Source organism: Perognathus longimembris, chromosome 9 (genome assembly GCF_023159225.1).
Source record: "Perognathus longimembris pacificus isolate PPM17 chromosome 9, ASM2315922v1, whole genome shotgun sequence".
NCBI lineage: Eukaryota > Metazoa > Chordata > Mammalia > Rodentia > Heteromyidae > Perognathus > Perognathus longimembris.
Window position 1 is genome coordinate 46,767,701 of NC_063169.1, and position 26,679 is coordinate 46,794,379.

At 40.2% G+C, this 26,679-nt stretch overlaps 1 protein-coding gene across 2 annotated transcripts in view; it reads left to right on the forward strand.

The window, feature by feature from the left end:
- Positions 1-1,355: 1,355 nt before the first annotated feature.
- Positions 1,356-26,679, forward strand: part of Rspo3 (R-spondin 3) — an 88,035-nt gene continuing 62,711 nt past the window's right edge. The window contains exon 1 of one of the 2 annotated variants that reach the window (XM_048354040.1): positions 1,356-1,931. In XM_048354040.1, the coding sequence (XP_048209997.1) occupies positions 1,835-1,931 (97 nt within the window). In that variant the 5' untranslated portion in view covers positions 1,356-1,834. The remainder of the gene's footprint in view (positions 1,932-26,679) is intronic. The other variant, XM_048354039.1, reaches the window with a different exon arrangement.

A 26,679-nucleotide genomic window follows, 5' to 3' on the forward strand; every position in this document is an offset into this window, starting at 1 on the left:
AAGAATATATATACATATAACACTTACATATATATATGGACCTATAGTACTATAGTTATACAGTATATATAGCATACATATAGCATATAGATAGATAGATACTATACCGTTTTGAGAGCTTGTGACGTTAAACTAAATACTTCTGCAGATAGTTTGCCAACTTATGATCATGGAGAAAAGAGATGGAAAATTCATCACTGACTATCAGCAGAGTGTACAAGGTCCAGTTATTGGTTCTTCCCTCTCATCTATGGGCCAGGGAACCTGTTTGTCTATTCCTATGGGCTCCCATATGCACTTGAAACAGAAGAACATAATGCACTGTCTCCTTCCTCAAGGCTGGGAAATGTTTCTTCATATTTTTCCAATTCCTCAGCTCCATGAGAACCCCAAATGTACATCAAATCCTCCAAGAACATTGGTAGACAAGGGCTTGAGTGCAAGCCCCCAAAGAGGCTAAGCTGACTGACTACTGAGGGAATTGCCTGAGGGAGAAGGAAGCTTCCAAAGCTGCAGCCAAAGGCTGGGTTTGGAAGAGAGATGCAGGCAGCACAATAGCACATTTCCAAACCAGGCTGTCCAGAGGGTCCACACCTCTGGACCCCCCCTCCCCTTTCTAAGCTGGTAAACCTTGGCCAAGCTGAAGGTCAGCGCCCATTGAGCTCTTGTGACCACCCATCCAGCTTTGAACAGCAGCCACTTTTAATCAGAGGGAGGAGAGGGGCCGAGAAGGGCCCAAGAAGAGGCTGAGAAGAGCTGGCAAAGAATCCACCACCAGAAGCCTTCCTATGATCTGCCAAAGGGGCTAGGGGCAGATTGCCTAGGACCAGTCACCGGAGTAGGTGAGAGCACCCGGGCCCCAAGGGGCCCAGTCACCTAGAGCAGGGTGCTGCCAGCCCCAGATGGAGGAAAGCAGCCGGACTGGGGGCTGGGGGACTCCTGCCCCGCTGGATGGTCGGCCTGAAACCCTTCCAGCCGGACCGTGCCCACCTCACCCTGCCACAGCTGCCCTTCCCAAGGATTTCACTCTGTAGGCAGCACCCCCACCCTGCCTCCTGCTCCGGTTCCCTCTCTGGTCTTCTTCATGTCTAGGGATGCTCGGCCGCAGATCCGGGACCCCTTAGGCGCCTCTTCCCGGGCCTCTGCCAAATCGCAACGCCTGTACTTTTCCAGCTCCCTCTTTCCCTCTTGAAATTGAAAGTTATTGAGGTCGCTCAGGGTTGTTGCTCCAGCAGTTTCCTTCCCCGCCCCCGAGCTCCCCCCGCCCCCCGCAGCCATCCCCCCTCCTCCCCCTCCCCCTCCTCCCCTATGGGGAGCTCCCGGGAGCCCTGCCCAACACTGGAGCGACTCGGGCTCGACCACGCCAGAAGCAACTCAGGGTCTCTCCGCCATCCCTTGGCCATGGCCGCGGTGCCCAAGGCGCCTGCTCCCCGGCGCTCCCGGGGTCCCCGCCACTGCCGCAGCCGCTGCAGCCTGTGAGCCCGAGGGGGGCCTCCGCTGCGGCCACTGGGGCCGCTCGTCTGGAACCTGCCGCCCAAGGATGCTACCTGCAGCCGCTGCGGCCACCGCTCTCCCCAGCTGCGTTTGCCAGGATGACAGCCACTCCCGCGGACCCGTCCAGGATCGGCCGACTTGAAAGTTACCGTAGTTGCTTTCCCCGTCCACCCGCCCCGCTTCGCTGGCCATCACAGCACGCCTGAGTGGAGCCGTCCCGCCGCGGGCCGCCTCTCCACGCAGAGACACGCCGAGCACCCACGCAACTTTGCAAACGTTTAATCGCAGCAAAAGCAAAAAGACAAAAGGAGAAAAAGAAGGGAACCATTACTGGGTTACTATGCACTTGCGACTCCTTTCTTGGTTTTTTATCATTTTGAACTTTATGGAATACATCGGCAGCCAAAACGCCTCCCGGGGAAGGCGCCAGCGAAGAAGTAAGTGCGGGGGCTTTGCTTGTTGACCTTTTGCTGTTGGTGATTGTCTTTGTTTGTTTGACGCATTTGCTCTCTCCTGTCGTTCACCTGTCGGGCCCCTTTTGCCTGTCCGGAACCTGTGCCCAGCTACAACAGTCCGCCCACCGTATTCCCCACGCCTCCCACTGGCGGTAACAGTTGGGGCGCAGTGGCTATGGATGGCTCCCTCTCTTCTCCAGCATCTCAAGGTTTGCTGGCATCGCGGGACGGGACGCTAGTCCGGCTCCCCCGCCCTGTGGTCATTTGACGTTCTGGAAATGGTCCTTGGGTCCTTGGTGACGCTCCCTGTGGAACTCTGCCTTCCCTCTTTGCCTCGGGGGCTTGGAGGGGGAGGGTCGAGTCCCCTGCAGGCGCAGTCCGGGTGGCTGTGCTCCTGAGGCTGCGCTCGGCTAGCGAACCGTCCCGGGGCCGTCCCGGGACACCGCCAGCGAGCGGCTGCGCGCTGGCCTCCCGGCGACACGCACCCCTGGATCCGAATGGTGAGGGACGCTCAGGGGGTTCCTGTGTCTGACGATGGGCAGAGTGGTCCGACGTTTCACACCTGGGGGCGGGGGGGAGGGTTGGTAATCCGAACTCAGACAAACTCTGGGGACCTGGAGTCTCCAGGGACCCTCTAGCGCTTTGTGACTGCAGGTCCTTTCAAGTGGTTCCCCTGCGATGGTCACGCACGCTCTGAGGGTGGGGCGCCCCAGCAAGATCGAGCTCGCCTTCTTGCTCCTTACTTGGGAGATGAACTTGGGATGGCTTCCTAAAACGGTGTCCGGGTTGAGATTGAACAGCCACCCGAGTTGGGCCGTCTCAATCAAGGTGGCATCTTAAGCGATCGGAAGGTGACATGGCCACGGGCTGGTGGGTAGTCCGGCGCACACGGTCCTCAGGTGTATGTGCCCGCGTGGGGAGTCAGTCAGTCCCTTCTGCAAACGCAGTCACCGGGCAGCCTAGCTGGGGGCGCTGCTGGGGAGAGGGAGGAAGTCGAGCTTAAGGGTGTCGAGAGCTCTGCGATTGCCTAGGCAGCTGGGACTTCCATGGCTGGTCATCCCAGAACCAGTGGCCTTGTCTCGTCCCCCAGCCCGCCCCGGGCAGATCCCACCCCAGGTGTCCAGCCGCAAAGCCCCTCCGAGCCAGCCGCGGCGCGGGCAGCTCGGAGGACACAACACAGCTTGTGTGAGATGAAAATGTAGTCATCGCTCCTCCGGCCGGCCGCTGTCGGTCTCGGCCCTACCCCTGGGCGTGAGGGTCGCCTCAAAGCTCCCTTTGTACCACTTGCCTCGGCCACACAAGGTTTGATTCACCCGAAAAAATGCTTGTCAGAAAAACGTGGCCGAGTCGTTTCGCCCGGGGCTCCGGCCGGTCTCGCCGCCTGGAGGATCGCGAGCGGGGTGCAGAAGGGCCTAAACTAAACATGTCAGAGCATCCGATTTATTATTCTTGGCTCTGAATGGTTTGTGTTCTTCCTAAACTCTCCCACCCACTCGTTTGGCCCCGGCTGTCCTAGTGCCTCACGCAAGGGCTGCCCCGAGCTCCGTGGTGTCTTCATGCCTGAAGGTCCCCATCTCCTCTTCTGGCTAGGTCTAGGTGCCTGTGTGGAAACTGAGGCCGAAAGAAAGAGTAACTTCTTACTTGCCACATTCCCTCTTCCAGCTCTTGCGCTCAGAGTCCCCACCCCCACTCTTTCCTTAACCCCCGGGAGGAGGAGCCCACCCACCCGGAGCTTCACACTTGCCAAAGCTAAGCAGGCTCCCCAGAAACCAAGTGTCAGTGGTGCTGCGGTTTGGGGAATCTCTTCTAATTAAGGAAAATGAGAGAAAGAAAGCTTGATGTCCACTTGTCCCCATCTTTCTCTGCGATGATCACGGTGCAGGAAGCACCGGCAGCAGCCGGACCATCACCTCTGGCTCCCACTAAGGAGAAAGGGCGTAGTCAGAAGAGGAATCACTTTGTGACCCGTCTGAAGGCCAGGTCAAAGGCGTCCTCTGGTTGTGTTTGGACGATAAAAGTGGAAATAAACGGAATGGAGTTGAAATTCCAGGGATTGGTAGGCTATAGATCGCGCGAGAGAGCTAGGCAAGCCATTCTCCTGGCGCCTTTGTAGTGGAGTTTGCGCTTGGGCATTGGATTAGCCGAGCAATTCTGGGAGAGGGGCGACCCCTGGCGTCCTCCGAGGAGACAGACTGAGGCTCTTGGCAGGTGCAGCTTCGTTTTGGAACTAGGGACAGAACAGAAGGTAGAAAGATCCCTTGTTAAATGTCCAGAAACTTCCAAGTTAAACTGCGTCATTCCCAAACTCATATGGGACATTGCTTTGGAAATATCTGAAAAAAAGTACTTATCTTTAATAAGAACTAGAAAAGTGGTTTAAAAACTTTTAAAAAGGTAATGATTCAACGTAGAAAAACGGGCCAATGTTCCTAATCTTTCTTTTCCCCAAAAGGTAACTAAAGTGAATATTTGTGAGTATTCTTTTACGTTTCTAGATGAAGATTTCCAGTTCCTGGAGTTTTAAAAACAAGCACTAAAGATAGATATTTAAAAGATAAAGACGAAGACTTGTTTCCCAAGTCTTCCCAAATGGTTGCCTAAATATTTTAGTATCCAAGTTATTATTCAAGTAAAGATATGTCTCTGTAGTGTTAAATATTTTCATATCTAAATAGCCCTGTCTCCCTCTCTAATGTAGCCAGGAAAATCACATCAGTATTTCCTATTTCCCTGAAACTAACCCTATTCCTCTAATTTCAACTTTGCTGTTAATTAGTCATCCTGATTACTGTAAAGTAGTGTTTTATAAAATAAACATGATTTTAAAACAGGAGTCACACTTTAAAATATACATGCAACTATAGTGATCAAGTGTAATAAAATTTTACCTAACTGGATCTATGCACCGACCAGTAACAACATTGAATTTGCTCAAGATAAAAATTAAATGTAGCCATATTTTTAAGGAGAAAATTGTCATCTACCAATGATTTAGACAAAAGCCTTAGGTTTGGATACAGGATGATAAATTTAACACCCTGACTTCAGTTTTTATTTCACTTCTAGCTGTCTTCGCACCTTAGTAGAGTCTGCCTTTGAATTTCAAAATCTCAAAAAGAAAATCTCAAAAAAAATCTCTGCAATAACCTTGCCACTACAATACAAATTTTATTTGAATTACTCAGTTTGGCCACAAAATAAGAACTTGAAGTATAGAGGCAGAAAAAGGGTACACATTTTACGAAGAAAGTTTCTGAGAAATGAGATCTAAGGAACCTGCACAGAGCCATATGGCCAGAGTAAGTAGATCTAGTTTATGACAGAAGCTTCGCTGCTATTCATATATTTCAATTACATGTTAGTCCATGTCACAGAGAAAATATCAGACTTACTAAATAATAGATTTGACAATCTATTTCAGGCTATTCTTTGTCCAATATATTTGAAGAAAATCTGCTCTGCTTTACTAAAAGATTTTGAGTTCATGGGTTTTTTATATTTATTATGCAAGTGTGACCAATATCAAATAATTAAATATCAAATTAGAAATAGTGAGGATTGCGAAGAGCACATTGTCAGATGATACTATTCCACACAACTATTCTTAGAAACATGAGATGCCAGTGAGTGTCCTTTTTATTTGCTGATATCTATTAATTGTGTTTAAACTGTTCTGATTCTAGGCAGAAGCAAGGTTTTAAAAAAATTAGGCACATCATGTTTACAGTGCATTTCATTGCATAATTTATGAGGCCTTTAAAGGTTTTTTAAATTAAGAAATCTAAAAAAGGAGCAGCATGAATACAAAGAAAATTAGTTCAATGGTAATAAAAGAAGAGCATATGTACCAGAGTATACTGGGCATTGCTTACAACTTTATTTAAGGTGTAGAGAAATTCTTTGAGATTCGGATACACTCTTGACTATTATGTTACCTGTAAAATAACAATTGGATTGATTAAAAAACATAAACATCTTTAATCATTCCACAGTTTTAAATATTTTTCTAGGCTGTAAGTTTTGTTTGGATATTGGCTACAATGCCCATTTCTTACTTGTCTACCTTTGTTTACCAGTCTCCTTTGTTTTTGGTTAGTTTTTGTCTTAATATTATTGTCAAGGTGATGTACAGAAGGGTTACAGTTACATATTTAAGGTAATTAGCATATTGCTTGTCTAACTCTGTTACCCCTCTCATTTTTCTCCCACTTTTCCTTCCCCACTAATACCTCCTCCCAAGTTGTAAAGTTCATTTCCAACATATTGTTTTGTGAGTATCATTGTTGCATGCTCTGGTTTTTCCTCTTATCATGTAAATTCTTTGCCTTTTTCTACATTGGTTTCTGAGGAAAAAAATGTTTCACAGAGATACATTTTTTTTAAAAAGTAAATTCTGAGATGTATCATGGGATATCCACATCAATCAAAGACAGAATCAAACTCATGACCACAGCTAAGTACAAACAGAAAGCACTTATCTTTGTGATTGCTAATTTAATCATCTTATATTATCAGGGATGTTTTCTAAAATATCTTGTTACTATTTTCTTTGTTGATCACTTCAGGAGAAGTACATCAAAACTTGGCCTCGAGTTACTCTAAGTAATCACAAATATAAAAATGAGCATAAAATGATTAAAATAATTATTTCAATATTCCTTTAAATGTGACATATGAGCAGTATTTCAACTTGTAGTAGAAAAGTTGTGCCAAAACATTCTCCATTAAAGATTTCCTTGGCATTTAGTACTTTACAAATTAAGTCCCCAGAAAGCAATGAATGAAAATTATGACATACAGTAAAATTTGATTTTCAAGTTTAATATGGGAAAACCCTCATTCAACTACCACAAGTTTATTTGACATTTGATCATTTTAGAAGATTTGAATCTGGGCAGAGTTCTTCAGACTGCTACTAAATGTCTAAAATATTTTCTATTTAAATGGCTAATCTTTTTAAATATGCAATGGTTCTTTAGAATCCTGCATAGCACAGAGCTGTGAGAACTTCATTCATAGTTAAAACCAAAGATCCCTCTGAAATTATAATAATGGGATATTAAGAATAAACTATTATCAATACAGTGATTTAATAAATCATCTTTCTTCCTACACAACTTGAGGGGCATTGGGAGGAAAAAATGGGAGAAAATGAGCGAAGAGGTGACATTGTTCAAAAAGAAATATACTTATTAGTTGAATTACATATTATAACCCTTCTGGATATCACCTTTACAATAACAATAAAAATATTTTTTAAAGTTTTAAGCTAGAGACAGCTCTGATCTCTCTGGTCTCCCATTCTTTCCCTCTCTTCTTTGCTATTTATTCACATATCCCATCCCCATCCTCACCTCCAAAAACATCATTTTTGCCACTGCAGAAGATATTATGTTTCATGAAATGAAAGAATCAATTTTGGTTATCACTGGGAAAACATCATTCTGTTTTTGACTTTGAATGAAAGTGTAGGTTGCTTAATTTGAGGTAGTTTTTCGGGGCTGGGCATATAGCCTAGTGGCAAGAGTGCCTGCCTCGGATACACGAGGCCCTAGGTTCGATTCCCCAGCACCACATATACAGAAAACGGCCAGAAGCGGCGCTGTGGCTCAAGTGGCAGAGTGCTAGCCTTGAGCGGGAAGAAGCCAGGGACAGTGCTCAGGCCCTGAGTCCAAGGCCCAGGACTGGCCAAAAAAAAAAAAAAAATGAGGTAGTTTTTCTCCCTTATTAAGGTAATTGGATTACCTTAACATTTACCACTTCTTGAATGATCTAGTAAATTTAAAATGCTTTGTAATTAAACATTGAAAATACATAAAAGATAAGTACATATTTGTGAAAGGTGTTTCTGTTTTTGTGTGTTTATGTAATTCATCACATAAGATCTTCAAATTCAGGCATATTACTAGCATCCTGATAAACGCAGTCATCTAGCAATACTAAAAATACCAGCTGGGTACTGGTGGTTCATGCCTGTAATCCTAGCTACTCAGGAGGCTGAGTTCTGAGGATTGCAATTTGAATCCAGCCTGGACAAGAAAGTTCATGAGACTCTCTTTTTATTTTTTTTTCATAGAGAAAAACATTTATTCAATGAATCCAGTGAATAATCAGAATGTTATCATCGCTCTATACATTGCTTTACCTGCCTGGTCTTCTTTTTTGTTTGTTTGTTTTCAAATTTTTATTATCAAACTGATGTACAGAGAGGTTACAGTTTCATACGTTAGGTATTGGATACATTTCTTGTACTGTTTGTTACCTCGTCCCTCATTTCCCCCTCTCTCCTCCCCCTTTACCTTTTCCCCCATGAGGTGTTCAGTTCACTTACACCAAACAGTTTTACAAGTATTGCTTTTGTAGTTTTTTGTCTTTTTTTACCCTGTGTCTCTCGATTTTGGTATTCCTTTTCAATTTCCTAGTTCTAATACCAGTATACACGGTTTCCAATATACTCAGATAAGATTACAGAGATAGTGTAGATACAACCACAGGAAGGTGATACAAGAACATCATTAATAATAGAAGCTACAGATACACATGGGACTTTGAAAGTAGTTACAACTGTGATATAACAATAGTTTCCATAACATGGAGTTCATTTCACTTAGTATCATCTTATGTGATCATAAGGGTATACCTACTGGGCTCTTGTGATCCTCTGCTGTGACTTGCCTAAACCTGTGCTAATTATTCCCAATAATGAAGACCATCGAGTCCATGTTTCTTTGGGTCTGGCTCACTTCACTTAGTATAACTTTTTCCAAGTCCTTCCATTTCCTTACAAATGGGGCAATGTCATTCTTTCTGATAGAGGCATAAAATTCCATTGTGTATATGTACCACATTTTCCTGATCCATTTATCTACTGAGGGGCATCTGGGTTGGTTCCAGATTCTCGCTATGACAAATTGCGCTGCGATGAACATTGTTGTACTGGTGGCTTTACTGTGATTTTGTTTGTAGTTTTTTGGATAGATATTCAAAAGTGGGGTTGCTGGGGCTGGGGATATAGCCTAGTGGCAAGAGTGCCTGCCTCGGATACACGAGGCCCTAGGTTCAATTCCCCAGCACCACATATACAGAAAACGGCCAGAAGCGGCGCTATGGCTCAAGTGGCAGAGTGCTAGCCTTGAGTGGGAAGAAGCCAGGGACAGTGCTCAGGCCCTGAGTCCAAGGCCCAGGACTGGCCAAAAAAAAAAAAAAAAAAAAAGTGGGGTTGCTGGGTCATAGGGGAGTTCTATATTTAGCCTTCTGAGGAATGTCCATACTGCTTGCCAGAGTGGCTGAACCAGTTTACATTCCCACCAACAATGAAGTAGGGTTCCCTTTTGGCCAATGAACATTTAGGAATATTTGAAGTATATGAACAATGACAGCTTATTTGTAAAGTAAATTGTAAATAAACAGCAGTATAATACATATACTTTCCTGTGACCTTCACTTATCTTTACACTGGCTAAATGTAATGATCAAAAGAAAATTATAGACTACAGTATAATTAGCAACCTTTGAATGAGGCAGAGCAGTGTATGTAAATGTACATGAAATATACCCAATTTCTTTTTATTTATTTATTCAGACTTGAACTCAGGGCTTGGGCACTGTCCCTGACTTCTTTTGCTCAAGAGCTAGCTAGCACACTCCCACTTGAGCCACAGTGCCACTTCTTGCCTCTTCTGTTTATGTGGTATTGAGGAATCAAAGCCAGGGCTTTATGCATGCTAGGCAAGCACTCTACCACTAAGCCACGTTCCCAGGCAGAGCTTTGCATTTTGCTGGTCCTGGGGCTTGAACTCAGCACCTGGGTGCTATCCCTGTTTCTTTGTGCTCAAGGCTACCACTCTACCACTCGAGCTACAGTATCACTTCCTGCCTTTTCTGAGTAGTTTATTGTAGATAAGAGTCTCATGGACATTCCTGCATGGACTGGCATTGAGCCACAATCCTCAGAGACTCTCTTATCTCCAGTTACCACCAAAAGACCTGAAGGGGAGCTGTGGCTCAAAGTGGTAGGCCAGGAAAGCTCAGAGACAGTACCCAGGATCCAGGCCTTGTGTTTTTGTCCCAAGACCAACCAAAAAACGAGGCGGGGGAGTTCCATTGTGGAAGATTGTAGGGATGTTGGGAATACTAAATGACTAAGCATCTTTGAGTGTTACAAACTCCCATTTTCTGCTCTCAAAATTTCAATAACATGAAATTCTTAAGTGAAACACTTGAAATCACTTGGCCTGTGAACAACATGAATAATTAAAATTTTGTTTTTCAAATATAGTTGCAGGTGCTTTTTATCTGATGAAATCACTTATGCCTTATTTATAAACTTGGCAAGGGACCTAGTTACCATCTGTTGTCACTAAAATTATTTTGGAAAATTTTAAAAGAAATATTCAGTGGTACTAAATCACACAATTGCCCAATTAAATAAATTTAATAGCTTGTAACTGTCTCTGCATTGTATGCAAAAATCTAATCTCTTTTGTAAAGCACTACCATATTAGGATTCTATCCGATCTTGAAGAATTTGATGAATAACAAGTATCAAAAGTTTATGGCAGAGACGGAGAGACCTGAGAAGAAAGACTCCCCAGTGAATATTGGAAATAGTAGACTGAGAAACTGAAGACCTGAGAATTCCAGGTCCACCACTGTCGCTAACTTCTGATAACCCAAGCAACTCTTTGTACCAAATTAAAAGATATGCCCTCCATGCGAAAGAGATTGATTTAAGAATTTATAACTGCATTATTGCAATAGCCTCTTCAACTCTTCATCTTTCATACAAGAACATAAATAATCAACAGAGTGCTAAAAAGTCCTCCTACACATAGATTTCTTAGTCAACCAAGTAGAGTAGGTAAAGACTAAGAATGAACACAAAGAGAATCATATACTTATTTTAAGTAAATGCATCCCATTTAGCACATAAAGATGAACTCATAAGTAACAATCAAACTGAAAATGATTCAACTATGTGATGGCCGACCCTTGATAGGTTCCAGAATCTGAAGACCACAGTCAGAGCTTCCATGAACATACTCTGTCTAAAGCAGATATAAAGCATCTGGTCCTTGAGTATTCAGACTGAGAGATCATCCAAGGAGAGGAATGCTTTGGAACATCCTCACCAGGGCAGGATTCAGAGGTGACCTGTTTAGATAAGGGACTAATTCTCATGGTCCAGGTTTAAGGCTGGACATGTTATAACAGTGAAAAATTGAGCAGGAGAATATAGCAGATGATTTATTCTGATGAAATCAATAGACTTTGGGAATTCAAGAATATTTGAAGGCTATACATTTGGCACTAAACTTCAGAGTGTAGGTATTCAGGTGTTCATTAGTAGGAACATAAACAAGAGATTATGCAAAGACAGGAAAATAGGACAAATAGGTATGTTAACTTATTTGTTTATTTTGTCAGTCCCAGGGCTTGAATTCAGGGACTCAGTGCTCTACCTGAGATTCTTTGTGCTCAAGGCTAGCACTCTTAACACTTGAACCAGAGTGCCACTTCCAGCTTCTTCTGAATAGTTTAATGGAGATGAGAGTCTCCAGGACTTTTCTACCCCAACTATCTTGGAACCACAATCCTCAGACTTCAGTCTCTTGAGTAACTAGGATTATAGGAGTCAGCCTCTGGCACCTGGCTTGTTAAGTTTTTTGTTTCATACTATCTTTACTTCAATGAGCTGGAAGGACATTTAATAAGTCAATTCTGAAAGTATCAAAGACTGAAGTCAAAAACTTTAGAGTTGGGGGCTGGGAATGTAGCTTAGCGGTAGAGTGCTTGTCTAGCATGCATGAAGCCCTGGGTTCCATTCCTCAGCACCACATAAACAGAAAAAGCCAGAAGTGGTGCTGTGGTTCAAGAGGTAGAGTGCTAGCCTTGAGCAAACAGAAGCCAGGGACAGTGCTCAATGCAAGAGTCCCTTGCCCAGGACTGGCAAAAAAAAAAAAAAAAAAAGACAAATCGAAAAAACAACAAAAGACTTTAGAGTTGGGCCTGGGGCATGGCACAAATGGTCAAATGCATGCCTAGCAACTGTGAGGCTCTAAAGTTCAAACCCTTAGCTGCTACACACACACACACACACACACACACACACACACACACACACACACACAGAATTTTAGAGTTATTTACACAAAAGGGGCCATGAGCTAAAATCTCCTGGTTTCTTGTTTATTATAACAAGTTTTTTTTATTTCTGACACTGAGACCTATTACTCGTGGTAATATCAAATCAGATTAACAATAGTAAAGAACTTTTTTTCATTTTACTGATCTCAATGTATCATTCACAACTGTGGCTGATCATTTTCACAATACTTTGTGTACTCTCTAAGAGAATTGCCCCTGGTATCATGAGCTACAGTTTTAACCTGTCAATTCTTACAGTTGTAGGTCATTCTAAAAAAGTCTTATTACCCAAGAAGTAGGTTGCCATATGTCATAAGAAGGCTTGACAAACTTTGTCAATAAAACAAAAAATTCTATGAGCGGTAAAAAATAATTCTTGGACTATGATATTTAGACCTAGTATTTAGTTAAAATGGCAGCCAGCAATATACTTTTAAGATGAGTTCTCAAAAGTAGATGATGTCTTAAAATCTCAGGCCTTGAATGAATTTAGTCCATCCCACACCACGCAACATCGAAGGCAGGAGGCATGCCTCAAGTGGTAGAATGTTTGATTAGCAAGTACCAGGTCCTGAGTTCAGGACACAATACTTCCAAAAAATAAAATAGCAACACAAAATCCTCACTGAAGATTTTCCCAGCCTTGTGAAAAGCCAGGCACAAAAAACAACATGTCTTTTTTTTTTATTCCTTTCTCTTTCACATCTTCTATACCAAAAGCAGTGTATTCTAGTCTTCTGCATATATGGCAGAGGCATGGGTTAGATTTTGTTTCCTTTAAACACCTTTCTAAAATAAATGCACAAATATTACAGTCCCCTATATTCACTTTGAAAATTGTCCCCAGAAAACTAGCTTGTAAGCATATTTATAATTATATCCCAATACAAGGCACATTCCTGAGAGGAAGTGGTAAAGCAGACCCCATTTTATAACCACATAACACAAACCACCACAACACAGTATAAAATAAGAGAATTTTGAAGTGCTTATTTTAGTACACTGTTTTCTTAACATATGCCCAATTGGTTAATAAAAAAGAACATAGCTTCTCACAGTTACATTATCTACATTCTTATTATATGTTTTGTACAAAGGGACTCATACAAAATGTATGAGCATGGTCAGCAATGATCATAGTCACCCTGGCAAAGGTTGCAGTCGAAGTAAAGGAAGTATTTCATTATATTTCATCAATAAAAGGTAATAATATGTCAAATATGTTAAGTGCCTCATAGCAAACTACTGCTTTATAGCTCTCAAGGCTACCATTATATTCCTACATATTTTATTTTGCACATATTTTTGTCTCTTAAAGTATTTTTTAATTTGTTTATTGTCAAAGTGATGTACAGAGGGGTTACAGTTTCATACATAAGGCAGTGAGTACATTTCTTATCAAACTTGTTACCTCCTCCTTCATTTGTCTCCCACCTTCCCTCTTCCCCAATTCTCTCCACCTTCGCCCCCAATTGTACATTGGTTTACAGCATATTGTCTTCTAAGTATTGCTGTTGCATTGGTTCACCTTTTATCCATTGTCTCTCCAGTTTGATATTCTCCTTCCATTCCTTAGTTCCAATAAACATATATACAATACACAGGGTGCCAAAATCAGTTACAGTGACATCAGGGGTATAACCATAGGGAAGAAAAACAAGAGCAAAAGGCTTAATTTCACACAGTACATTGAAAATAACAGCAACAATGATAAACCACTTATTTCCATAACTTGGAGTTTAATTTCTCTCAGCATCATCTTATGTGTTAGCTTTCAGGTTTTAATTATCTGTGAGTAGAAGACTCTTGACGTCTCTATAAAAATGATGTCATTTAGTCATCATACCCACCATAGAAGGAAAGTACCAATAGACTCACTTTAACCAATCCACTCAGTGATTTGCTTTCTTGGACTTAGCCTAAAGCCCTAGCCTTTCCTTGTTTACGTTATTCCATCCCAAGTAGTAGGACTGGGACTTGAGGTGAACCTTGTAGCATTTTCTTTTCTTAAACCCTGCCTTTCTTTTTCCCTTTTCCTCTCTTCTTTGTTCATTCTGTCTTGTTCCTTATCTGACAAACTCATCTTTTTCAAATATTTGCTGTGTAGGTTACTTCTGGTTACAAGCATTCCACCCAACACACATCTTATTCTTTCCTCTCTCATTTATCCCCTCTCTACTTAAACCTAAGTTTAAGTTTTCCAAACACAAAAAGTTGCTGACCATCATTAGAAGCAATAGAATTGTATGGTTTATTTGAAATATTCTAAAACTGTTCATCACAAGTATGGTGTACAAATCCAAGAGAAGATTTATTTAGGCATGAGGATGTGGGGAAAGTCTATAATTTTGTAGTGAAACATCAAAATCCTTCTGTGTCATTTACAACCATAATAGATATTTCACTGGCTAGTTTTCATTATTCAAAATTTATCTTTATGTTTCTTCATAAAAATCTGTTATTTATCTTACATTTGCCATGAGCATTAATAGTAACCTCTATTCTGAATTTTCGCTTTATGAGCCTTAGTATGATGGTTCTCAATGCTGTGCTCATATTGTAATCATCTGGATATCTTTAGCAAAACATATCAATCCCCAGAAACCACCCTAAACCAAATGAAATGACCCCTGGGGATAAAGACTGACTATCCTCATTTTAATAGGTAGTCCTGGTGATTCTAATATGGAGCTGAGACTAAGAAAGATGGCTAGAACTTTAATTCTAGTATAACCATTGCAACTGAGGAACTATTGAAAACCATGCCTGTTTTATGAGGATTAGACAAAATAAACTTGGGGAAATGGGATATGTATCATGTGACTAAATACTAGCTTAAAATATAAACCAGTCTGATGGTACCATATTATTTACCAATAGAGCACTGATAAACTTGAGGTTCTGATGTAGACAGACAGGACTTTCTGACCCAGTAATGTCTTAGACAATGTATCTATAAGAGAATAAAGAGCACACTGTAAGACTTGACTGTGAATTTAGCAAATACTGGTTGTCCAGCAAAAGAGAAATGCCTCTAGGAGAGGTACAATCATGGGTGAATGTGTTACTGTGGGAGTGAGGCAGTAAATTGCTCAATTGTGGAAGGAAGATAGTGTATCAACCATACTCATTATTGTGTCCAAAGCTACTTAATAATAAACAACTGCTGTTCTTTTTTTTATGTTTCTCTTACCAGATGATGGGTATTGCGCCCTAGAATCCTCCTTGTTGTTTGGAAAATCTTAAGGGTTTGGAAACTGCCTAAAAAAGAAATACACATTCCTTTCTTGTCAAGTTCCTACAATTCTTGATTAATTTTTGATTGACTACCAGTGATAAGTAAAACTTCTATAAATAGCATGGTTTTTCAACTCTCTTATAATGGGTTAAGTTTTGTGGTAGGTCATTTCTTCATGGATGTTTTTACTACATTGCTAATGTGCTCTTCTTTGAGAAGTTATCTTCATTAAATCCTGTTTATTATTCTTTCCTAGTCCGTGAAGAATTTTCAAACCTTGCCATAAATCAGGGAAAGCTCCATGTAAAAGTGAGGTGGAAGTCTGGGCTTCCTGTCAGATTTAATTCTGCTTGTTAAGGGGGCTCTTTGGGAAAATTTGGGTTCCAATGAGTCACTAGGCCAAATCCCAATAACCACAATTGCCAAAAGTAATTAGACTGAAGAAAGCCAGGCTTCTTTGGAGGAGGGTCATCTTAGCACGCTTGAGCCATTGCTTCGTGGTCAGACCTCTTTACTTGTCCCCTGGGATTGGGAGCAATCATGAGTTACAGAGAGCAGGAAATCCACCAGAAAACAATGCTTTCCACTAATTTTTTTTCCTCAATAGGTCATTCATTCTAGACACGAAGAAATGGAAACATGCCAGCAGTACATGCACAGCCCACATCACAGGCCTCATAAACCACTTGTCTGCCTGCATGAATATAGTCCTGTTGTCATCATGGCACACTCGCCTCCTCCTTCCTGAGCAGATAAAAGAGCACTAGGATTTTAGTGAAAGTTCTCATAGAAGCATCATCTGACTAAGAAGGAAAAGGAAGGGACAGAATCCTTGTAAACAGTTTCAGGTCAATTTACATTATATAACATTATTGAATGAACATTTGGCAACCTGAAGATGTAGTAGAATGTATACCAAAACAAGAGTTCTAAAATAACAAGAGCTACAATAAAGGCAACACATAAATCGATTATTTCTTTTGCTTAAATTAAGACCTTTTCAAGGGCTGGGAATATGGCCTAGTGGCAAGAGTGCTTGCCTCGTATATATGAAGCCAAAGGTTCAATTCCCCAGAACCACATATATAGAAAATGGCCAAAAGTGGCGCTGTGGCTCAAGTGGCAGAGTGCTAGCCTTGAGCAAAAAGAAGCCAGGGACAGTGCTCAGGCTCTGAGTCCAAGGCCCAGGACTGGCAAAAAAAAATTAAGACCTTTTCGAAATACAATGCTAGTAAATAGCTAAGTAAAAATTGGCAACAAATAAATGTGGCTAGTATTTTAAATTTTCATTGTATGAGAAGATAGAATATCATTGAATCTTTCTATAAAAACATAATCAAGAACCACAGTTATTACAGTGCTTGATTATCAAGTTAAACTTTGCCTTTGAAACCACTGCTTTAGTCTGAACTACTCAGAAAGCACATTCTAATACTTCACTTGATGGACCTTTAATTGAACAAAAATAATAAAGATCTGAAGGTCACTCTCCTTAAAATTTCAAATTCCCTGATGATTCAGGATGACTTGTATATTTCTTGAACTACATGTTCTACTTGTACTTGTACTACTTGAAGCTTAGACTAGTTCTAGTTCTTCTACTACTTAAAGCTTAGACTACCAGTTTGGTGATTGAGCATATAGATGGATAACATTGCTTATATTAAAAAGAGAAAGAGAAAGTCACCTTCTTTATCTGACAACTCGAAATCTCCAGGTGTCATTTAGTAAATACTCTGCTCTTCTGCACTGTGTGCACTAAAAAAGCTGACTTGTTTATCATTATTGGCCATATAGAACAATATATTTGGTATTAAATTTTGAAATTGAACACAAAGTTTTCTAGGGAAAAAATCCTTTTCTTTTTGTTCTAATTTAGCTGTAAAACTTTGAACTGTGTCAGCTGGTAGGTACCACTATGTATTGATGACATACGTATTGATGATATATCGTTTCAAATATAAAATACAAAAAGGAGCCTGGCTACAAAGCAATTGAGCACATGCTGAGGAGCTGTACGTTTGTTTCTTATGAAATGTAATTTCTTTTTTTTTTTTTGGCCAGTCCTGGGGATTGGACTCAGGGCCTGAGCACTGTCCCTGGCTTCCTTTTTGCTCAAGGCTAGCACTCTGCCACTTGAGCCAGAGCGCCACTTCTGGCCGTTTTCTAGATATGTGGTGCCAGAGAATCGAACCCAGGGCTTCATGTATACAAGGCGAGCTCTCTTGCCACTAGGCCATATTCCCAGCCCCATGAAATGTAATTTCATTTCTCAAGTTCTGATGAGAATTTTGATCTTAAGTCCAATGACACTCATTACTTGTTTGGAAGGAACAAATAAGGCAGATGAATGGTATCCTCAGTTCCTTTGGCTTAAAATCATATACTCATTTAATGCCACTCACAAAATAATAACTCGTAGTCCCTCCACAAAGACTGAATAATATAATCTGAAAGAGCTATTGTCCTATAGAAAGAACAAACTCTCCATACTTTGCATGGAGATCAGAGGGATTCGACTGGAAGCCAAGTAAGCTTATGTTATCACACAAATGACTAGTTCTGGTACAATCATCATGTAGTGCTGACTCTCAAGGTCTGAACTCTTGGTTCATTTGTGTTTTCAGACCTGTGGCCCCATGGGCTAATACACTGAAGTCTAGTTTCTAGTATAGTAAGAGGGAGTTCCAGTAAATGAAGCTCCATACCGTTTCAAACAACTCAACTACCTTCAGTATACATAGGACATTCTAGGAATTTAGTTAAAACTCTTTGCCTCTGAATTTAATATATTACTCTTATTTCAAATGGCATGTGTACAATTCAAGAGCTTTGTGCAATGCTTTCAGACAAACTACTTAATTCATGGGCTGTTGGGCAGAAACAGTGTAGTTCATGAGATGAGGGGATGTTTCAAATGAAAATTGCCAAGATTTTCCAGAACAGGATATTTTCCTCGCCCTTCGTGGATGTAGCTCATTCCCTGATTCTCTCTTCTAATGCTAAACTACTGCTGAGTGGTGTAGACAACTGCACAGACAAATTAATTTGTAAAATACAGCTACATTTATATTGGTGGAATTTAGTTCTCTCCCTTTACATCTGCCTTTTATATAATGACTAACTCAAGAAAACAAGTCATTTCTATGTATTAAGCACTTTGAAAACCACTACTCAGAATAGGTGTGGAGTTCTTCACACTTCTTATACAAGTTTCTTTCCTTATAGACAATTTATTTACTCAGTCTCTGAAATCTATCCAGTGCATTTTCTTTAAACCTGAAGCAAATGGAGACTCATTTTTACAAGAGCAATAAACTAAAGTGGCTTTTCAAATGCTTTACTTGAATTGCTCTGCACTCTGAAGTACCTTTTTGTTAATACAAACCCTTCTTATGCTAACAGGCAGCTCCCTGAAATTCTAGGGCTGCTTAAAATTATATGACCAAGAATCTCCTTTCCTGCACTCTCCACCAGCCCTCTCTTTCTGGGAGCAAGCCAGCAATTTGCAGGATTCATTCTGACAACTGTTCTATTGTAAATATTTAGATAAATCCTTTCCATTAGAGATTAAACAAAGTAACTGCTCCTAAATGATAGATCTTATTAATGTTTGCAATAGCAAGCCTAATGCTCTCCCATGCACAAATTCTGACACTTTATACTGGAAAAAAAAGACTAAAGGAAAGAGATGGGAAAGAAGAAGTAGAATGATTTGCAAACTGCAAATATACTTTCAAGTCTCTGTACAAATGATATTGTTAACTAGTCACAGAATATAGAGAAAAGGGGCTCATTTAAATTCAAATAAGTAAATGTTAGCTACTAGTGTAGATTATAAATCTTATCATCATGCCCATTCACATGTGGGCCTCCATTCCTTCACTGTGTTTTCATGGAAGTGAAGGAACATGTCTGAGATATAATCTGATATAATCTCTGATTTCTATATCATTATTCAGTAATGATTAAAAGAGATAATAGCTTACCATTAATGCTTGTACCAAATATCACTTGCTAAAATAGGCTGGCTTAAGCCTCAGGGAGTGAAAACTCACCAGGTCAATCTTTACCATGCTTTTCATGGTGAGAGTAGTTTCAGGTGATTGTCATATGCAGTTCTCATTCCCTCAGTGTCCACAGTGGTTTGGTTCCAGAACCCACATCAGATATCACAATCCTTGCATATAACCTGTGCACCTCCTCCAAGATACGTAAATCATCTCTCAATTACTTCCAATGCCCCATGCAATGTAAATTCTGAGAAAATCATGGTTACACTGTGTTTTTAGGGAACAATGAAAATGGAAAAGATCTGTGCAAGATTAATAAAGTATCTTGGAAAAAAAATATTCTTGGAGGGGTGAGAAAGAGTGGTCAAGATGCTCAGACACTTCAGCAACTAACTTCACATTAATTCTACAGCATCGATGTTTCCAGGGTCAGCATCCTTCAACATAGCTGTTACCTCCTTCTCTAGATGGTTGTAGGAAAATGCAAATAGCTATACCTTTTAATATAACTGTTGAGAAGTAACAATCTAAGTTTTCTCATTGCCATCTATGTGTTTCTTCTCTATGAAGTGCTCTTTAACTTTACATTAAGACTTTTTTATACATAAAATATATAATGGGCTGGTGGCATGGCAGGGTAGAATACCAGCTGTGACAGGAAAGCTGGGTAAGAGCATGAGGCCCTGAGTTCAAGCCCCAGGGCTTGAGCTTGCGTGCTCGCACGCATGTGCACGCGCACGCACACACACACACACACACACACACACACTGCTATCTAAATAACAGTGAAACATCTACAACATGATTTTAATTCTCCGTCATTTGCTTCAACCATGTATAGATGCCATCATTCACTGCTGAGTTCTCATTTGGTTCCCACCCTGAATCTTGTTCATATGATTTATGAAAAAGAACAAGGGGACATGAATGAAAACTTTTTAAACTTCATTGTAGAAGATTCACCTATTTCAGATTCCCCTTGTAGAACCTATGCCAACTTGAGTTTAGAAGGTGGGGAGCTTAATTTCAAACTTGTATCTTTCAGTGTAGCTTAGGCAAATCATTTAGTTTGTGAGTGAGCTGTATGCACTATCATGGCACTCTGGCTCTCATTTGTCTGAGGGCAGGAAGCTGATCTTGAAGTCCCTCCAGCAGAAAGGTCAACAAACCCTTCCTTGTCCTTCTTGCAGCATGTTCTAACCTTAGATAGTTGTCTGTCAAAACTTCAAGAATGTGAAATTAGGGCTTGAATTCAAAAGTCAGTTTCTCTTTGTACTCTCTTGGAATTTTTAGTTCATCTTTAGAGAGATAACAAGAAAACAAATCTTGTCAGGAGAAAAAATAAAATTAAATTTAACTTTAAAACACCGTAAATTTCTTCATTTGTTGAACAGCTATTTGCAGAATATTTAATGTGTACTAAGGTTATAAAAAGTAATTAATGCATACCTTAAACCTACCCTTGCAGCATTTTACAGTGCTTAAAATATAAAAATATGAAGCCAGAATTAAAAACCAATATTTGCCTCACAAATTGGTATCTAAGTTCAAACATTTAAGATACCGTTTCTGAGCTGTATAATACTTTTCTCCTAGATTTGTGTAAGTAAAATTGATGTTTATTGATTTCTTACATATAATCCACAGCGATATTTCCCTCTGGAAAACAGGAATCCCAGGCAGCATTGTGAGAGCACAAGAGGAAGGTGGAAGGAAGAGCAGCAAAAAACACTGGATTTACTAGGCCTCCCACTATTTTCTTGTCTCAAGATTAATGACCAATGAATAGCATGAGGTTTGTGACAATCATAGGAAGTGTACTATGCACACTATAAACGTAGTTGGCATTGTTAGGTAAAGCTTGTAATAGAGTGGCATAGTTTGGCTGAGAGAATTTCCATTTTTGGCACATTGATTAATTTCTATTACTGAACTTTCACACTTGTTCATTAGCTGGAATTACTTTTATCAAACAAACACTAAAATATTGTATGTTTAAAAATAGTGCATTTTTGTTCATCTCTCCAAGGCATTTTTCAAACCTTTTATGGTAACCCCTTGACCACTACATGGAACATACAATCCTAGCTACTTAAAGCAACAGTTTGGCAAATACACATCAACAATTTATTTGGATTTCTTCTGTCATCTTCTGTTCATGACCTTTCCTAACATCAGTTGATTGCTCTGAAGATGTCAATTGCTAAAAGTCAGTCTTGAAAATAACTTGTCTTCTGAAAAGAAACAATTCTCTATTTCCCCATGTACTGTCTGATATAACTATCACCACAACTGTATGATACATTGTTGACCATTTGTAAGTGAAGAAATTGAGACTTGAAATGGGGGTAGGGGGGAACAGATCAAACTAACCTGGCAATGGTAGATCTCGATGCACACTAAGTTCTGCTGACTTAATGACACTTTGCTTTTCATCAAGACTGTTACAGAGGAGCCCAAAGGAGGTTTAAATGAGGGACAGTTATTTCTTTGCATGCCATCGGCATAAAGTGAGACAGAGGCAGAGGAGAGAATGAAGCAGGCTAACAGATTAGGTAGTGCAATGAGCTTTTAAGCTTCTTCAAGCAGGAGCCCAATAAGAATTGAGCTATTGTTTCTACAAGACTCTCTGGATGCTAATTGGTAATAGTTGAGGTAGTAGGAAAGGACATTCACTAAAGAGGTTAAATCCATAGCGACCGGTGGTTGGTGGCCACAATAAAAAACATTCCTAAATTTCTGCCTCTGGCAATTGGATGGTGACATTTTCTAAAGCAGAAAGTACTAGAGAAAATACTAGAGATACTAGCACATGTTTAAGATAAACAATATGTTTCAGTAGCTAGGAAAAGTTTTAGAAATCATGTGTACAACATAGCCCCTCATGTTCCTCAAGCAGAAGAAGAGAGTCCAGAGAAGAAAGTGATTTGATTGAAGTCACATTGCAGCCATGACATTAAAAGAAGTATCTCCTGTGGCTATTCTGTGGCCCCAGGCACAGATGATTCTAGAAACTGACATTCCAGAGAAGGGCTCTGTGAATCTTCTGGCAATTGAATTAATATTCCCTTCATTAATGGTCTTTTCAAAGACAATTATCTGTTCATTGGCTAAGGATTGATTTCACGATATTTCCTTACTACAAGAAGGGGTCAAAACATTAAAAAGTTATAATAGGCTTTTTCTCTCATCTAAGCTGACTTGTAATAGAGCATCCTTTTAAAAAAATGAATCTGTTACAAAAGCTTTCTTCAAATGATCAGTTTTCTTATTAAGTTACCAGTTTTCTCATCAGAGACACACCCATTCTGTTCCTGGGGATGAGGAAGCTTCAGCTCTGGCTCTGAGCAGGTAAAGTATTATTATACTCACAATAATTCATATCAAAAAGGTCATGGTGCAGTAATCATAATTCCTACTTAATAGTAATGATTTCTATTAATAATATGTGAATAATAATTTATATTATCAACAGTTCATATTGATATAAATTTATGCAGAATGACACTTTGTTATCATTCACTTATTTGATTTCTTTCTTTATCCTTTTAAATTTTAAGACAGAACAGATTTTCCTAGTCATTTGATAGACAGATAATTGGAGATGCTAATCTATTCATGCAATATTATGGCTATGAAGCAGATATAGCTCAACAGAAGTAGAAGAGAGATATTTACTTTTCTTTACTATAAAACTCCATGGCTTTTCCTTCACTGTAACAATCTGTTTATGCCACCACTCCTCCCTCCTTCCCCCTCCCCCCGAAGTGTCTGATCTTGTATAGTTTGGGGATATAAAGATATGTAAGTTAAAGGAAATCTTTTTTTTTTTTTTCCAGTCCTGGGCCTTGGACTCAGGGCTTGAGCACTGTCCCTGGCTTCTCTTTGCTCAAGGCTAGCACTCTGCCACTTGAGCCACAGCGCCACTCCTGGCCGTTTTGTATGTACGTGGTGCTGGGGAATCGAACCCAGGGCTTCATGTATACAAGTCAAGCACTCTTGCCACTAGGCCATATTCCCAGCCCTAAAGGAAATCTTTGTTATGGACGAGACTCTCCTTATGGTCCTGTTCCCTGTGTGATGTCATCGTTGGAAAGTAGATACCAAGGGTTTGGGGATTTCGTTTCAGTTTTTTGGTTTGTTTGTTTTTTTAGAAGAAGAAAATTTTCTGAATGTTCTGAATGGGAGCGGAGTTTTTAAATAGGCACATTGCAGCTATAGATAAAGTATTATGACAAAACAATTATAAAGGTGTCAACCAGGAAATTTATTTTGTAGACATTATGAAGTATATGGCTCTGGTGAGACAGTTTGCACTAGATCCCTCTACACTTCCAATGGCTTACTATTCAAACACTGGGGAACTAATTGTGTGGGTCTCAGATTTCTCAGCTGGAAATTCATAGATGTAAGAAAGAGCTTTGAGTTCCTTTCAAGTTCTACCATTATATTCACCATTCCCAAATCTTCTCTTGGGATTTTATTCAAAACTTTCCCTCTTTCCCACATTTGTATTTGTATTAAGTTTATTCATTTCCAAAAAGTCCCTTTAACTAGGCTAATTTCTCTCTATGTTAACCCATTCACCAATAATTGTGCCTGCCTTTAATTTTCTGTTGCTTTAAGTTTCTAATCTATGTATTTACAGACTTTAGAATACAAAAAGGAAGAAGCCAGGGACAGTGCCAAAGGCCTGAGTTCAAGCCTAAGGACTGGCAAAAAAAAACAAGTGATACTGAAAGTACTAAGGGTCCTCTTTTGGGAGTGCTAAGTGAAGACTGAAATGGACCAGATCCTGGCAACTCATTTAAGCCCCAGTGGTCCATTGTGATGCATTCAGCCTGCCTCTAGATACTAAATTCTGTGAAACAATAAATACCTCATCCCTGTTTTATTGGCTTAAGTCAATCTGAATTAATTTCCTTTCTATTAAAATCAAAATAGTCATGAAAATGAACTCCTAGTTCACACAAGCCAAACCCAAATACTCAAAATTTTCTTGCTAAATATTTCTGTGTATGGTTGACTTTTATGCTTGGGGTTTCATTTATCTTTTTTTTTATTTATTTATTTTTTTTTTTTTTGGCCAGTCCTGGGTCTTGGACTCAGGGCCTGAGCACTGTCCCTGGCTTCTTCCCGCTCAAGGCTAGCACTCTGCCACTTGAGCCACAGCGCCGCTTCTGGCCGTTTTCTGTATATGTGGTGCTGGGGAATCGAACGTAGGGCCTCGTATATCCGAGGCAGGCACTCTTGCCACTAGGCTATATCCCCAGCCCCGGTTTCATTTATCTTGAAGAACAGTAATCACTAGATCAATAAACTACTGGTAAACAAGGGAAAAAAAGAATGCAAAAAGGTTGATTTACTAACTCTCTTTCAGGATACTTGTGTCATATTTTATCTTTCAGTGTGATCAGGTTCTCAAGGACTGATTCCAGCAATAACTGTATAATAGATACTTATTTTTGATGGTAATAATGCAATACTGAGAACATATCATTTGTCTCACCAGCATCAGATTCACCTGGAGTGCTTCTTATGAGTTTACCATCTCTGGTTCCAAGTGAAAATTGTTGGGAGTGGAACCTAGGCTCTTGGATTTGAAACAAGGACTCTGTGTCCCTTTGGCACACAGTAGAGCTTTGGAGCCACAAGTATAGACCTTTGGATCTCTGCTCCACTCTAGTTACATCTTCGTCTCCTTAAATAGGTGCTTGTCTTCAGTGAATTGCCAGAACCCCAAAGCCTTCTTGCCCAGAGTACTGTATGAGGTCATGAGTGAAACTCATTAAAGCCTGTGTCTGTGATCCTTATAAATTCACTTCTTTCTCTAACTATTTAGCTGCTGGCTCCCTAAATTGCCTAATCTCCTACACCACAAACAAGCATCAACCTCTGTCCTGTTTCTAGAGAGTTACTATTATAGCTTAGAGATTTCTGAGAGTTGTTACTATTGACTAAATGCACCCCAAACACAGATTAAGACGGACTACAAACTGCTCATGAGTAAAACAAAGTGCTTTATATATTTTGGATTTCTAATGAGTTATCTGAAAGAGTTCTAGGTGCTTCACATAGCATTTTACTAAATCTTCTCTGTAATATCCTCAGTAATGTGTCAAGCAGATGTATCCACATTGCAGGTAGGGAAGGCCTAGACACAGAGCACAAGCAACTTTTGCCTAAATAAATATGTTACAAATTCCTTGAAACAGATAATTGGTGTTATTCATCTTTGTATGTTCACTAACTAGCAGGGTATGGGTGTTAATTTTTTTCAATGAATAGCTGGATTAAGAAGTAATGGCTGGTATTTGGCTAGAAAATGTCAGAACTTAGATTCAAAACCATGAATTCAGAAACAGTGCTCTCCAACCTGCCCCTGTGCTCTGAGAAGTGTGCAGAGCTCATTCCTGAACAAGGTAGAAGTGTGTGAGCTGTGTCCACAGATACAAGCATGCATCAGACTCACAAAAGCGCATATATGTTCTTCTCTTCTGTCACAAGTGTTGTGAATGTAGAAGAAAAGTGTGCTAATTTTCTCTGCTCAGAACTTTAGCTGTGACTCCTAAAACTGGATTTTTAATAGTATGCCTACTATTTGTACATCTTTTTGTGCCTGTTAAAATACCACAAGTCTTTGCTTGCTGTTTGCTTATGCTAAGTCTTCAGCCATCAGATATGCTACTTTAGCATGCTATGTGGCAAGAAGATCCAAGTTTATTCATAATATAACAAAGTAGAGTTTGTTTTTTAGCACAAACATAAGTTTATTTCATTCAAGAATGTGAAGTTAGTAGTTATGGACTCACACCCATGCAGATTCATGACCATTAAACTATCACATTTTCTGTTTATGTTGATTTCTAATTATTTCTCCCCTTAGAAGAAAAAAAAAGGACTGGCTTTCTTAGCCAGACCAGAGCACATAATGTTTCCCACTGTTGGATGAACACTGTTGGATCTGTCTCATGAAAAACTCTGTTATTACCACCCACTAACTCATCAACAGCTCCTGGCTCCCTACAGAATCTGGGTCTCCATTCCCCCTCCCCACCCCCTCTTGTCCTCTATTCACCTCCACTTGGGAACATGGCCACTTGGAGAAGAAGAAGCTTTCCTCCCTTAGCAACAGCTGGAGATGCTGATTCAGTACCTTACATTTTAACCCACTGCAGAATGTATTAACTTTATAGATGTTTCTATTTGGGGTTAGGAAAAATACTCACTGTTTATCTGGCAAATATTTTGGTACAATCTTTGCAGCAGTATCAGCTCTAGTTGACTGGCAGTTCACAGGGAAATCACTACTTCTTAAGAATCAACATTGTGG